Source organism: Cetorhinus maximus, chromosome 1 (genome assembly GCF_964194155.1).
Source record: "Cetorhinus maximus chromosome 1, sCetMax3.hap1.1, whole genome shotgun sequence".
Taxonomy (NCBI): Eukaryota; Metazoa; Chordata; class Chondrichthyes; order Lamniformes; family Cetorhinidae; genus Cetorhinus; species Cetorhinus maximus.
Window position 1 is genome coordinate 212,083,592 of NC_135879.1, and position 15,730 is coordinate 212,099,321.

General features: G+C 42.7%; 1 protein-coding gene across 5 annotated transcripts in view; it reads left to right on the forward strand.

Moving 5' to 3' along the window:
* The window catches only part of dym (dymeclin), a 531,615-nt gene that overhangs the window by 215,401 nt on the left and 300,484 nt on the right, over positions 1-15,730 (forward strand). The window contains exon 14 of one of the 5 annotated variants that reach the window (XM_078552781.1): positions 9,544-9,708. The exons of the other annotated variants lie outside the window; for them this stretch is intronic. Coding sequence (XP_078408907.1) covers positions 9,544-9,708 — 165 coding nt within the window. The remainder of the gene's footprint in view (positions 1-9,543; positions 9,709-15,730) is intronic. 5 annotated transcript variants of the gene reach the window in all.

The window sequence follows — 15,730 nt, forward strand, 5'->3', positions numbered from 1 at the left end:
CTTCAAGCTAAATATCAAAGTATCTTCTGTATGAGATTAGTTGAAATTTTGAAATAAAGCCAGAATATGAACCGGTATCCTTTTGGAGGTAATCAATAGATAACCTGTGACATTAAGAGATATAATAATAGAATAACATGGCACAGAAGCTGGCCATTTGGCCCATCATGCCTGTGCCAGCTCTTTGAAACAGCTATCCAATTTTTTTTTAATTCATTCACGGGATGTGGGCTTCGCTGGCTGGGCAGGCATTTGTTGCCCATCCCTAGTTGCCCTTGAGAAGGTGGTGGTGAACTGCCTCCGAGGTACACCAACAGGAAGGGATTTCCAGGATTTTGACCCAGCGACAATGAAGGAACGGCGATATATTTTCAAGTCAGGATGGTGAGTGACTTGGAGGGGAATTTCTAGGTGGTGGTGTTCTCATCTATCTGTTGCCCATGTCCTTCTAGGTGGTAGTGGTCGTGGGTTTGGAAGGTGCTGTCTAAGGAGTCTTGGTGAATTTCTGCAGTGCATCTGTAGATGGTACACACTGCTGCTACTGTGCGTCGACGGTGGAGGGAGTGAATGTTTGTGGATGTGGTGCCAATCAAGTTGACTTCAATCCAATTTCAGTGTTGTAGGATTTGCACTCAACCAGACAAGTGGGGAGTATTCCATCACATTCCTGGCTTGTGCCTTGTAGATGGTGGACAGGCTTTAGGGAGTTAGGAGGCAAATTACTCATCACAGGATTCCTAGCCTCTGACCTCTCTTGTAGTCACAGTATTTATATGGCTAGTCCAGTTCAGTTTCTGGTCAATGGTAACCCCCAGGATATTGATTGTGGGGTTTCAGTGATGGTAATCCCTTTGAACATCAAGGGGCGATGGTTGGATTCTCTCCAGCTGGAGATGGTCATTGCCTGACATTTGTGTGGCCTGAATGTTACTTGCCACTTGTCAGGCCAAGCCTGGATATTATCCAGGTCTCGCTGCATTTGGACATGGACTGCTTCAGTATCTGAGGAGTCGCGAATGGTGCTGAACATTGTGCAATCATCAGCGAACATCCCCACTTCTGACCTTATGATGGAAGGAAGGTCATTGATGAAGCAGCTGAAGGTGGTTGGGCCGAGGACATTAGCCTGAGGAACTCCTGCAGTGATGTCCTGGAGCTGAGATGACGGACCTCCAACGACCACAACCATCTTCCATTGTGCTAGGTATGACACCAACCAGCGGTGAGTTTTCCCCCAATTCCCATTGACTCCAGTTTTGCTAGGGCTCCTTGATGCCACACTTGGTTAAATGCTGCCTTTATGTCAAGGGCAGCCACTCTCACCTCTCCTCAGGAGTTCAGCTCTTTTGTCCATGTTTGAACCAAGGCTGTAACAAGGTCAGGAGCTGAGTGGTCCTGGTGGAACCCAAACTGGGCATTGGTGAGCAGGTTATTGCTAAGCAAGTGCCACTTGATAGCACTGTTGATGACCCCTTCCATTACTTTACTGATGATGGAGAGTAGACTAATGGAATGCTAATTGGCCAGGGTGGATTTGTCTTGCTTTTTGTGTACAGGACATACATGGGCAATTTTCCACATAGCCAGGTAGATGCCAGTGTTGTAGCTGTACTAGAACAGCTTGGCTAAGTGCGCAGCAAGTTCTGGAGCACAAGTCTTCAGTACTATTGCCCGAATGTTGTCAGGGCCCATAGCTTTTGCAGTATCCAGTGCCTTCAGCTGTTTCTTGACATCACATGGAGTGAATCGAATTGGCTGAAGACTGGCATCTGTGATGCTGGGGACCTCCAGAGGAGACCGAGATGGATCATCCACTCGGCACTTTTGGCTGAAGATTGTTGCGAATACTTCAGCCTTATGTTTTGTACTGCTGTGCTGGGCTCCTCCATCATTGAGGATGGGGATATTTGTGGAGCCACCTCCTCCAGTGAGTTGCTTAATTGTCCACCATCATTCACGACTGGATGTGGCAGGACTGCAGAGCTTAGACCTGATCTGTTGGTTGTGGGATTGTTTAGGTCTGTCTATCACTTGTTGCTTATGCTGTTTGGCATGCAAGTAGCCCTGTTTATAGCTTCACCAGGTTGACACCTCATTTTTAGGTATGCCTGGTGTTGCTCCCGGAATACCCTCCTGCACTCTTCATTGAACCAGGGTTGATCCCCTGGCTTGATGATAATGGTAGAGTGGGGGCTATGTCAGGCCATGAAGTTACAGATTATGTTCAAGTACAGTTTGCTGCTGCTGATGGCCCACAGCGCCTCATGGATGCCCAATTTTGAGTTACTAGATCTATTCGAAGTCTATCCCATTTAGCACATTGGCAGTGCCACACAACATGATGGAGGGCATCCTCAATGTGAAGGTGGGACTTTGTCTCCACAGTGACTGTGTGGTGGTCACTCCTACCGATGCTTTGATGGACAGATGAATTTGCGGCAGGCACGTTGGTGAGGATGAGGTCAAGTATGTTTTTCCCTCTTGTTGGTTCCCTCACCGCCTGCCGCAGACCCGGTCTAGCAGCTATGTCATTTAGGACTCGGCCAGCTCGGTCAGTAGTGGTGCTACTGTGCCACTCTTGGTGATGGACATTGAAGCCCCCCAACCAGAGAACATTCTGTGCCCTTGCCACCCTCAGTGCTTCCTTCACGTGGTGTTCAACATGGAGGAGCACTTACTCATCAGCTGAGGGAGGGCAGTACATGGTAATGAGCAGGAGGTTTCCTTGCCCATGTTTGACCTGATGCCATGAAACCTCTTGGGGTCTGGAGTCGATATTGACGACTCCCAGGGCAACTCCCTCCCAACTGTATCCCTCTGTGACACCATCTCTGCTGGGTCTGTCCTGCTGGTGGGACAGGACATACCCAGAGATGTTGATGGTGGAGCCTGGGACATTATCTGTAAGGAATTGATCCCACTCATGCTCTGACCCCATAGCTTTGTATCTTTTTTGCAAATGGTTAACAATACTCTTGAACTCAATATTTGTTAGTTATCCTTGTGCTTGAAATACATATGCTACAATAGTTTTGAAATGTGGATGCCTTTGTGTAGCTGTACTTGTCCATGTGCATTTTGCTCATTCAAAACAGTTAAAATTCAAAAGTCAATTAAACTTGGCATGCTATTTTTTCACAATTTTTTCTTTTTGCATTGCTTACCTGATCTATAAATAATTTCATTGCTCCTTAACATGATCTACAATGAATATTTTGAACCCATCAAAAGCATTCAGTGTCTTAAGTTTCGGCTTGTCTGAATTAAACTATTTGATAAGACAAATACAAAGAAAGTATGTTTGTAGAAACTGGCACTGAAAGGTTGATGAGATATTGTAAACTGTTCCTATATTTACCTGACACTGTGGCTTTGAAATCTTTGTAAGTATTTGGAAAAATCTTTAGTGTCTGTTTGCAGACGTAACACATTGAAGGCCACCGCCTTCTTGTGCTTTAATGATAAATGGTACTTCTGTTTTTTCTCATAATTGAATGCTTTAGCTAACATTTTTTAGGACAAATAATGCCTTTTAACATCAATTCTTAGCTATTATTATTGAATAAACCTTGGCAGATTGTCTGGCCTCAAGACATTTAAGTTGACCTTAGGTAGGAATGTTTCCAGCTGCAAAAAACAGTTGGCATGTATATTATGGCAAGGTCGAAAATTGGTCCAAGTGTTACTAAAATTCAGTAATTAATTTATCAGATCCATGCCCATCTCTCAAGCTAGTTCCTGTTTGAACCCATCCAATGATTTACTGGCTAATCCCCCATCTTCCACCTTTCATAAACTGAAGCTCATCTAAACCTTTGTTGCCTGTATCCACCAACACCTTGATTTTAAAATTCTCATTTTCATATTCCAATCCTTCTTTGACCTCACTCCCTCTATCTATGTAACCTCCTCCAACCCCACCATCCTCCAAGGATGCTGCATCTCAGCTAAAGCACCAAAACCTCTCTAAACAAAGCCACAAGCAGCATTCTCTTTGACCACGTTAAGGTTTGCCCTTCTCATTCTCTGTGTTTTAGTCACACTCAATCATATTGTCCTCATTCGCTGCGTTTTCTCCATTGTCTAGCTCTGTGGGACTGCCCACACTTCCTTCCACTTTTACCTATCCATTTAGAGACAGAACATCTGTAATAACAGATTTTGTTATCAGTCTTGCAATGGCTTCTCTTTCCACCCCTGCACTGTAATCTCAAGACCTTCAAGGATCTATCCTTGGATTGCTGCCCTTGCTCATCAACATACTGCCCTTGGTGACATCATCGCAGATATGGAATCAGCATTCATATTTTCTGACATGCAGCTCTGCCTGACCCCCTTTTGTTTTTTGACCCTTCTTTTCTTCTGTTCTATGAAACTGCTTGCTAAACATCAAAAATAACAGCAGCTTTCATTTGTACGACACCTTTATCACAGGAAAATATCCCAAGATACTTCACGAGAGTGTAATCAGACAAATGTTGACACTGAGCCAAAGAAAGGTGGACAGGTGACAAAAATGGTGGAAAATGTGAAATTGTCCATTTTGGCACAAAGAGTAAAAAAGAAGCGTATTATCTAAATGGTGAGAGGATGCAGAAGCATCTGGGTGTTCTAGTGCATGAATCGCAAAAGGTTAGTATGCAGGTACAGCAAGTAATTAGGAAAGCTAATAGAATGTTATTGTTTATTGCAAGGGGAATTGAGTACATAAGTTATGCTTCAGTTATACAGGGCATTCATGAGTCCACATTTGGAGTACTGTGTATAGTATTGGTCTCCTTATTTAAGGAAGGATATAAATGCGTTGGAAGCAGTTCAGAGAGGGTTTACCTGCAATGGGCGGGTTGTCTTATGAGGAAAGGCTGGACAGCCTGAGTTTGGAACTGCTGGAGTTTAGAAGAGTAAGAGGCAACTGGATTGAAACATATAAGGTCCTGAGTGGCCTTGACAGGGTGGATGTGGAGAAGATGCTTCCTCTTGTAGGAGACTCTAGAACTAGGGGTCACTGTTTAAAAATAAGAGATCTCCTACTTGGAGATGAGAAAAATTTTTCTCTCGTGAGTCTTTGGAATTTTCTTCCTCAAAAGACGGTGGATACAGAGACTTTGAATATTTTTAAGCTAGATAGATTATTGATGAACCAGCAGGTGAAAGGTCACCGGGGTTAATGTGGAGTAGAAATTAAAATCAGATCAGCTGTGATCTTGTTGAATGACGGAACAGGGTCAAGGGGCCCAGTAGCCTATTCCTCCTAATTCATATATTTGTATGTATGTATGTTTGTAAAAAGCTTGATCAAAGGAAGGCTTCAAAGCAGGAAAGGTGGAGAGATAATGGGAGGGAATTAGAGAGCTTGGGGCCTAGATGATTGAAGGCACGTTTGCCAATGGTGGGGTAAAGGGAACGGGGAATGCACATGAGACCAGAGTTGGAGGAATGCAGAGTCCTTGAATGTTATCGTTTGGAGGAGCAAGTTCATGGAGCAATTTGAACACAAAGTTGAGGCCTTGTTGGATACAGGCAGCAGAGCTTAGATAATTTATGAAAAGTGGAAAATAGAAGGCTGGCCAGTAAAGCATTGAACTGGAAGTAATAGAAGTATGGATGAAGATTTCAGCAGCTGATAAGGAGGTGAAAGTAAGCGGTTTTGGTGATGGAGAGGATAAGGTGTCAGCTCAGGGTTAAATAGGGTGCTGAGACTATGGAAAAAATTGCAGCTCACCTGGGACTGGCCGTTTGACAAACAGGCTGATAACACAGCAGCAGTGGAGGTGTTGAGAAAGATCAAGGAATGGTGGAGTTGGGTGTTGACAGCGTGCAGTAGAACCTGATGTCATCTATCCTCATTAAGCTAAACATTGAGAAAACTGAAACCATTATCTTCATCCCAGCCACAAACTCTGTATACTTACCATTGACTCCATCCCCTCCTAATCAAACTGAACCAGACTGCTCAGAGCCTTGGTGCATTGCTCCACTCCATGTTGAGTTTCTTACCTGGTATTCTCTCTATCTGAAAACTGTATTCTGTTCAATCATGTATTTCATTTAAAATAACTGGTTTGTTGCAGGGAATGTATTTTGACATGACATTTTGACGTGACATGCAGTCCATGCCCAAATGCAGCAAGGCCCGGACAACATCCAGGCTTGGGCTGTCAAGTAATAAGCAACATTCGCCCCACACAAATGCCAGGCAATGACCATCTCCAACAAGAGAGAATCTAACCACCATCCTTTGACATTCAATGGCATTACCATCGCTGACTCCCCCACTATCAACATCCTAGGGTTACCATTGACCAGAAACTGAATTAGCAATATAAATATTGTGGCTATAAGAGCAGGTCAGAGGCTAGGAATCCTGCGATGAGTAACTCACCTCCTGACTCCCCAAAGCCTGTTCACAATCTACAAGGCACAAGTCAGGAGTGTGATGGAATACTCTCCACTTGCCTGGACGCGTGCAGCTCCAACAACATTCAAGAAGCTCGGCACCATCCAGAACAAAGCAGCCCACTTGATTGGCACCCCTTCCACAAACATTCACTCTCTCCACCACCAGGGCACAGTAGCAACAGTGTGTACCATAAGATGCACTGCAGGAATTTGCCAAGGCTCCTTAGACAGCACCTTCTAAACCCACGACCACTACCATCTAGAAGGACAAGGGCAGCAGACACATGGGAACACCAACACCTGGAAGTTTCCCTCGAAGCCACTCAACATCCTGACTTGGAAATGTATCACTGTTCCTTCACTGTCGCTGGGCCAAAATCCTGAAACTCCTTCCTAGCAGCACTGTGGGTGCATCTACACTACATGGATTGCAGCGGTTCAAGAAGGCAGCTCACCACCACCTTCTCAAGGGCAATTAGGGATGTGCAATAAATGCTGGCCTAGCCAGCGAAGCCCTCATCCCATGAATGAAAAAAATACTACTTGGATATGGGTATTGTAGGGCAGGCCGGCATTTATTGATCATCTTTACTTGCCATGGGTGGTGGGCTGTCGTTTTGAACCACGGCAGTCCATGTGGTGAAAGCACTCCACAATGCTATTATGTAGGAAGGTCCAGGGGTTTGATCCAGTGACAATGAAGGAATGATGAAGCAAGTCCAAGTCAGTATGGTATGTGATTTGGAGGGGAGCTGGGTGGCGGTGGCGTTCCCATACATTTGCTGCTCTTGTCCTTGAAGGCTGTGTGCTTGTGAGGTACTATCCAAGAAGCCTCGGCAACTTGATGCAGTGCATCCTGCAGCCATGGTACGCTGGTGGTATAGACGTAGGTGTTTAGACTGGATGAGGTGGCAATATAGCAGACTGCTTTGTTCTGGGGGGTGTTGAGCATCTTGAATTTTGCAGTTGAATTCATCCAGGTAGATGAAGAGTATTATGTCACACTCTTGCCTTGTGTCTTGGAGGAACTGGAGCGGCTTTGGGAAGTCAGATGATGAATTCATTGCTGCAGGATACCCAGCCTAAATCTCCTCCAATAGCCACAACATTTATGTGCTTGGTTCAGTTGAATTGCCAATCCACGAAGACTTCCAGAGTGATGTTGGTGGAGTACTTGATAATTGTGATACCATTAAATATCAGAAGGAGGTGGTTGGGCTCTCTCTTGTTGGAGGTAGTCATTGCTTGCTTGAATATTAGTTGTCACTTATCAGCTCAAGCTAAATGTTGTCCAGATCTTGCTGCTTGCAGACATAAACTGCTTCATTATCTGAGGAATTATGAATCAATCTCAACACTGCAGCCGTCAGCAAACATTACCATTCCTGACTTTATGATGGAGAGATGGTCATTGATGAAGGAGCTGAAGATAGTTCGGCTTAGAACACTAGCCTGAGGAACTCATGCAACAATGTCCTAGGGCTCAGATAATTGGCCTCCAACAACCACAACCATCATCCTTTGTGCCACGTATGACTATAACCACAAGGGTTTGCCCCTGACCCCCATTGACTTTAGTGCTAGTAGGTTTCATTGGTGCCATTATTGGTTGAATGATGCCTTAATGTGAAGGCCACCCTCATCTCACCTCTTGAATTCCATTGCTATATTTGTGTTTGAGCCAACACTATAATGAGACCTAGAGCCAAGTGATGTTGGTGGGACCCAAACTGAGCATTGGTGAGCAGATTATTGGTAATTGTCACTAGATAACAATGTTGACAACTCCCTCCATCACTTAATTATGATTGAGAGTAGACTGTTAAAGCAGTAATTGGCCAGAAATAAAAGCAGAAAATGCTGGAAAAACTCAGCAGGCCTGGCAACATCTATGGAGAGAAACAGTTAATGTTTTGAGTCCGTGTGACTCTTCTTCATATGAACTTGAAACGTTAATTCTGTTTCTCTATATAGATGCTGCCAGACTTGCTGAGTGTTTCCACCATTTTCTGTTTTTATTTCAGATTTCCAGCATCTGCAGCATTTTGCTTTTATTTCAGTAATTGGCCAGTTTGGACTTGTCCTTTTTTTAACCCAGACAAACATACCTGGGCAATTTTCTACTTTTGTCCGCTATGTGTCAGAGTTTTAGTTCTAATGGAACAGCTTGAGCAGGGGTTAGTTTGGAATCTACGTTCAGCACTATATCTGGAATATTGTCGGTACCAGTAGCCTTTGTTGTGTCCAATGCACTCATTTACTTCCTGATGTTGCACTGAGTGAACTGAATTGGCTGAAGAATAGTATTTGTGATGTTGGAGACCTCTAGAAATACTTAAGAAGGAAGCCCTTCTACGTGAAGAGATTTGGGGATACTTCAAAGCCTTGTTTTTGCAGCCACAGACTGGGCTCTGCCATCATTGTGGATGTTCATCCTGTTAGTTGTTTATTTGCTCACCACACTGGATGACTGGATGTGGCAGGACTGTAGAACTTCCACTTGATCCATTAGTTGTGGGATTCCTTGGCTGCCTATAGCATGCTGCTTTTGCAGTTTAGTATCTATGTAGTCTTGTGTTTCTACAGAAGGTTGAAACCTCATTTCTTGATACACCTGGTGCTGCTTCCATCATGCATTTGGCATTCAGTGAGCCAGGATTCGTCATCTGTTGATTGATAAAGATGGAGTGAGGGATATGCTGGACCATGAGATAATTATAGTGGAGTACAATTCTGCAGCTGCTGATGACCCACAATGCCTTATTGATGGAGGATGATGATACCAGTGTGAAAATGGAACTTGGTCTCCACAAGAACTGTGAAGTGATCACTCCTACTATTACTGTCATGGACAGATATGAACTTAAACCCATCTAATAGGTACAATAAAAGTGTCATTTTGAGTTCAAATAATTAAATAATTGTGTTTTCCTCCTCAGGTTTTACTTTCCTGCAAATTATCTTTTCACTCATCGATGTAATCATACAGTAATAATATTGTTTACCACTCAGTCCAGAGCCATCTCTCATTTACCTGATTATTGTGACTACAGATACAAAACCGTTTTAAAGTGCACCAAGTTCCTTTTTCTGAAAGAGAGAATTCCTCCCTTAACTACCTTTCTCCTTAACTTTGTCTTTCAGTTACACATGCCGCCTCATGCGGAGATACCTGTATGTATTGGACAAAATGTATTTCCCCTGCTCTCACTGCACCACGTTGCAACAGTGGTTTTCAACTTGCAGTGACACTGGAGAGGACTTAATATACTTCCCTTGCTCTCTCATTCTCAAGTCTTATGCATCCAGGTTATTAACCTTTGCTGTTCCATATGCTGTGTTGCATGGTTCCCTTTGCCTGATTTTGCATGTTGCTACAATGTTGTACTGTCACTGTTGAAGCTGTGGTGTCTCCTCCTTCACTTGCAACTAGTTACCTTTAATAAATAATTGGGGGAGTGCCACAATGGCTTTTTGGATAAATGCACTGTACAGTGTGATGCCACCCGTGCAGACCAGAAAGCCGCAGGTTTAATTCCTAATCCATGTTGGAACTAGAAAATTTTGTTGAAGCATTGCAATTTGGTCTCCACATTCCAGGGTTCAGGAGGAGAGGTGCCCATTATCCATTAACTCTTTCTGGATGATGTTCTGTGGATAAATAGTGGATGTACTGGTTATGACTTTCCAAAATTCCCCAGATTCTGGAAAGGGTCCCTGGAGATTAGAAATTAGCAAATGTTATTCAGCTAATCATGAGAAGCCTTGCCATAAGACCATAAGACATAGGAGCAGAAATTAGGCCATTCGGCCCATCGAGTCTGCTCCGCCATTCAATCATGGCTGATAAGTTTCTCAACCCCATTCTCCCGCCTTTGCCTCGTAACCTTTGATCCCCTTACCAATAGCCAGTAGCCTGTTATTGGGAAAATGCTGGAATTTATTATTATTATTAAGGAAGTCTTAACAATGCACTTAGAAAATCGGTCAACATGGTTTTATGAAAGGGAAACAGTGTTTGACAAATTTATTAGAGTTTTTAAGGATGTAACTAGTAGGGTAGATAAGGGGGAATCAGTAGATGTAGTAATATACTTGGATTTCGATAAGGCACCTCACAAAAGATTAATACATAGGTTAAGGGCCCTTGGGAGGGTGATGTATTGCATGGATGGAGGATGGGTAAATGGACAGGAAGCAGAGAGTAAGAATAAATGGGGCATTTTCATGTTGGCAGGCTGTAACTAGTGGAGTGTTGCAAGGATCATTGCTGGAGCCTCAGCTATTTACAATCCATATTACTGACTTAGACAGAGACCAGAAAGTAATGTATTTAAGTTTACTGACGATACAAAGCTAGATGGAAATGCAAGCTGTGAGAAGGACATTAAGGGACTGCAGACAGTGTAAGTGAGTGGGCAACAAGGTGGCAGATGGGGTGTAATGTAGGGAAGTGTGAGGTTATTCTCTTTGGTTGTAAGAATAGAAAAGCAGAAGATTTTTTAAAAGGTATGAAACTTGTTAATGTCTAGAGAGAATTGGGTGTGATCGTGCAAGGAATACAAAAGTAGCATGCAGGTACAGCAAACAGTTAAGAAAGCAAATGGCATGTAGGCCTTTATTGCAAGGGGTTTGGAGAATAAAGAAGCCTTGCTACAGATGTACAAGAGTTTTGGTGAGACCACACCTGGAGTACTGTGTGCAATTTTGGTCTCCATATTTAAGGAAAGATGAACTTGCATTGGAAGCAGCACAACAAATCTTCACTAGGTAGGTCCCTGGGATGAGAGTGCTGTCCTGTGATGAGAGGCTGAGTAAATTGGGTTCATATGCTCTGGAGTTTAGAAGGATGAGAGATGATCTCATTAAAAAAATTCAAGATTCTGAAGGTAGATACTGAGAGGTTGTTTTCTTTGGTTGGGGAATCTAGAACAAGGAGGTATAGTTTCAGGATATGGGGCTGATCATTTAGGACAGAGATGAAGAGAAATTTCTTGTCTCAATAGATTGTGAATTTTTGGAATTGTCTACCCCAGAAGGTTGTGGATGTACCATCATTGTCTATATTTAAGGCTGAGATGGACTAATTTATGGTGTCTCAATGAACCAAGGGATGTGGGGAGCAGGCATGAAGCCCACGATCAGCCATGACCATACTGAATGGTGGAACAAGCTCGACAGGCTGTATGATCTAATTTGAAATTACTTAGGAGATGGAGTCAAGAATGTCCATGATTGTTCATAAGCAAATGAGTGCTTAATTGATCCTCTGTGTTGCATTCATTCCAATATGCCGACTGCCCTAAAAGGACAAATGTACGCATTTCACACAAGGCCTGTATGGCAAATTATCTTAACGATGAAGGGATGCAACAAAAATGCTGGGATTTGTACTGAGCAAGGATACCATTTGGAGCAAAATGAGAAAAGGTGTTGTATTTATATAAAAATAAAGTACTGAGAATGCTGGAAATAGTCAGCAGGTCAGCATCTGTGGAGAGAAAAACAGTTAACATTTCGGGCTGATGCCTTTTCTGACTTGCACTAAGATATACATGCAATAGTGGCCACTCATTACTTAGATTAGGCCATTTTTCACATGTTAGCTTAGACTTAGAGTTTTGGCAGGCTGGACTATTCAACCATTGTCAACCTTGCAATCCATCATCCATTGTTTGCACATGCCCATTATCCTGCAAGGATCATTAGATAGGAGCCATTGGTCAGTAGTGGGAATCTGACCGATTTTACTTCACTAATTTCTAGCCTAGAGGTCCCTCAATCAGACCCCATCAAAGATCTGACAACGTGGCACATACCAAGGATTCACCAGAGACCTCCCTGATCTGAAGAGCTTTAGCTACATTCACCCCCTAAAATTTTCAAGAACTCTTGATTTCCACTTATAAAGAGCAGTGAGACTGTCTTGTTGGTCAGTGGTCTGAAGCCCAGGAATGCCTCTTGTTTGTAAATTACAGTGGACATAACAGTATGTCATTGTGATTGAATTCCAGAAAAAACTTTGTATTTTAAATGCAAAAATGTATTTATTTTATCCAGCATGTTTGCACAATAAGCCTTTTCATAAGGGGGAGTTCTTCTTCATTGAATATGGGTGCAGGGATGTATTTTAACACAATTATTTATCCTCTTTGTACAGCAGTATTGATTGCCAATTCTATTATCTCAACCAAGATCAACTAGGTTAGGACAGAGCAAGAACTGAACCTGAGACCTTCCGGTTAATGTAACTCATCATTACACCAGCAGCACCTTGACTCATCAGTCACAAGAAGAACATACAGTTACTATAAACAGTTGTCTTCCCCTTTCTCCCTTCAATAATTAATTCTCAAAAAAGCAAATTATTAAACTTATGGTGAATTATGCATATAAAACTGAAGGCTCGCTAACTGGCAACTTTTAAGAATTTAAATGATAAACTCCAAATTTTTCTTAAAATTGTGCTTGTAAGTTTTAAAAAGTTAATTTTATTAAAGTGATATTTTAATCGGATAGATCAGTGGAACTAAAAGCAGATGTAGATTTTTAGTTACTTGAGCCTATTCTGCGATCACGTGGGTCCAAGGTGTGACGCCCGGAAAGTCTCTCTAGTTCCTAAAGTTGGTTGTTCGTGAACAGTAACTTTTATTCCAGACAAATGTATTCAGAAGATATGCATTTGGTGTTTCCCTGATGGTGTAATTTGAATTTTGTTTGCCTCAAAATGTTTTGAGGACAAGGGCAGTGGGTGTTGGAATTGATGCACATCATTAGGTTCAGACTTTCCATTTTCATTATTGTTTTGAGGAGATTGCTATAGCTTTGACCCTTTATAACTCTCAAGCTCTGTAATGGTGCATGTAGCTTGTTATGCATTATGTATTTGCATGTTGCATTTTATTAAAGTGTTTATTCTTCCTCGGGTCAGGCTGCCAACAATAGAACCTTTGGTATATTGTGTACATAGTTCTGTTATATGTCAGAAGATTTTTAATTTGACTTTGAAATGAGGAAGAATTTCCATGCGCAAGTCCAGGATTGATTTATTCCTTTCTTTGTTTCTTGCCTTTTCTGCATGTGCCTCAGTGATACTGTGTGGACTTCAAGATGGAGTAATATATCCATTGAAAAAAAGATGTGTCCTGCTGAATTCAGATAATTCTCTGTAAAGTGTTTAGGATTGTCTTTAATTTCTCAGTCAGCTATTTCTACTGCATTTAATGCACCAAATGAAATAGTTTGGCAGCATGTTTTGGTTACTTCAGTTCAAAATTCAGTTATACTGCAGGACAAATTTGGAAACTGACACAGCTGGAAAGACTCAAGCAACAGTTGTTATGCTTTTGAACGTTCCCCAAAGTGGAGGTTTGTACTGGACAACAATGTAGAAATATTTCTAGACATGTAGGCTGAGAGTCAGTAACCAGTAGGAACTGGTCAAGCAATGCCAAGAATACCCATTATGCTTTGATGTTGGGGGCCAAGAAAAACGTGTGCTAGCTCAATTTACATTGCAGCACCCACTTTGAAGGCAGGACTTTAATGCAGATGGGTTAATGGCCTGGGCTAGAGAACTATGGGTGATTTTTAAAAAAAGAGTTACCTACAGTGGTTGTGTCATCACTGGTGCAGAAATATCACATTGTGATCTCAAAGGAGGCAATTCACTAAATGTCAGCCTTTAGGCTGCCACTATCTAGCAATTTCGAAGCACTTAACATAGTGGCAAGAGGCAATGCAAAGGCACAGGAAAGTCAACAAATTAGTTTTAGAATATATAGCATTCTGTGGTGTTCAGCAGACTAAATATTTCTTTAAATTGAAGCTATAGTAGCATGTAATTATGAAAAACAACTTTGTTTTGAAAATTATAGCATGTTAAGGCCAAAGATCATTTTGATAAAATATTCACTTTTCATCAGAGAGGACACTGATATACAGGGTCTTGACAATGGTAGGGTGCAGGTTCAATCCTCACTGTACACTCTGTTGTCTTCCAAATCTCAGCTGAACTACTGTGCATGCTAAGGCCTGTTGGAACAGAAGAAGAATCAGTTTTGGACTGCTGTTGTCTGTCTCCTTGTGTGCCAAGTCATAGCCAGAGAATCATGTGTTGGTTTCTCTTCCCTCTCACACACTGTTACCTCTGTTGTTCCACTATCTTGGGCCCTGCCTATCCTTGACCCCATCCTAGTTCTCATCTACATGTTTCCCCTTGGCAACATCAGCCGAAGACACGCCATCAGTTTCAACCCGTATGCTGACAACCCAGCTCTGTCACCTCCCTCGACCCCTACGCTGTCTTGTCAAATCTGTCCGGCATCTAGAACTGGATGAGCAGACATTTTCTCCACTAAATATTGGGAAGACCAGAGCAATTGTCTTTGGTCCCCATCACAAGCATTATGAGGGGCATAAATAGGGTAGATAGGAAGGAACTTTTCCTCTTGGTGGAGGGATCAATAACCAGGGGGCATAGATTTAAGTTAAGGGGCAGGAGGTTTAGAGGGGATGTGAGGAAGAATTTTTTGGGAATCTGGAACTCTCTGCCTGAAAGGGTGGTAGAGGCAGAAACCCTCACACCATTTAAGAAGTATTTGAGAAGATGCCATGGCATACAAGGCTATGGGCCTAGTGTTGGAAAGTGGGATTAGAATAGTTAAGTACTTGTTTGGCTGGTGCAGACTCGATGGGCCGAAGGGCCTTTTTTTTGTGCTGTAGACCTCAATGACTCTATGCACTGTACCCAAGTCACTGACTCTATCCTTCTCCCTGTCAACTGTCTGAGGCTGAACCAGACTATTTGCAACTTTAGTGTCACACTTGATCCTGAAATGAACTTCTGACAAACATCTATGGCATCACTAAAGACGACCTGTTTCCACCTCTGTAACATCGCCTGACTCAGCGATGGCCTAAGCTAATCTGCTGCTGAAACCCACTTTCCTGTCTTTGTTATCTCTAGATGACTATCTCAACATATTCCTGGTTTGCCTCACATGCTCTGTCCTCCATAAACTTGAGGTCATCCAAAACTCTGCTGCCCATGCCCAAGCTTGCACCAAGTCCTATTCACTTATCACCACAGTGCTCATTGATCTGCATTGGCTCCTAGTTAATAATGTCTTGATTTTCAAAATTCTCATTCTTGTCATCCCACCATGACCTATACCTGTCATCTCCTCCAGCCCCATGACAGTCTACGATGTCTGCCCTGCTCCAAGTCTGGCCTCTTGAGCAATCCCGATTTTCATTGCCCCACCATTGTCAGGCTTTCAGGTTTCAAAGCCCTAAAACTTTGGAATTCCTAAATCTCTTCACCTCTCTT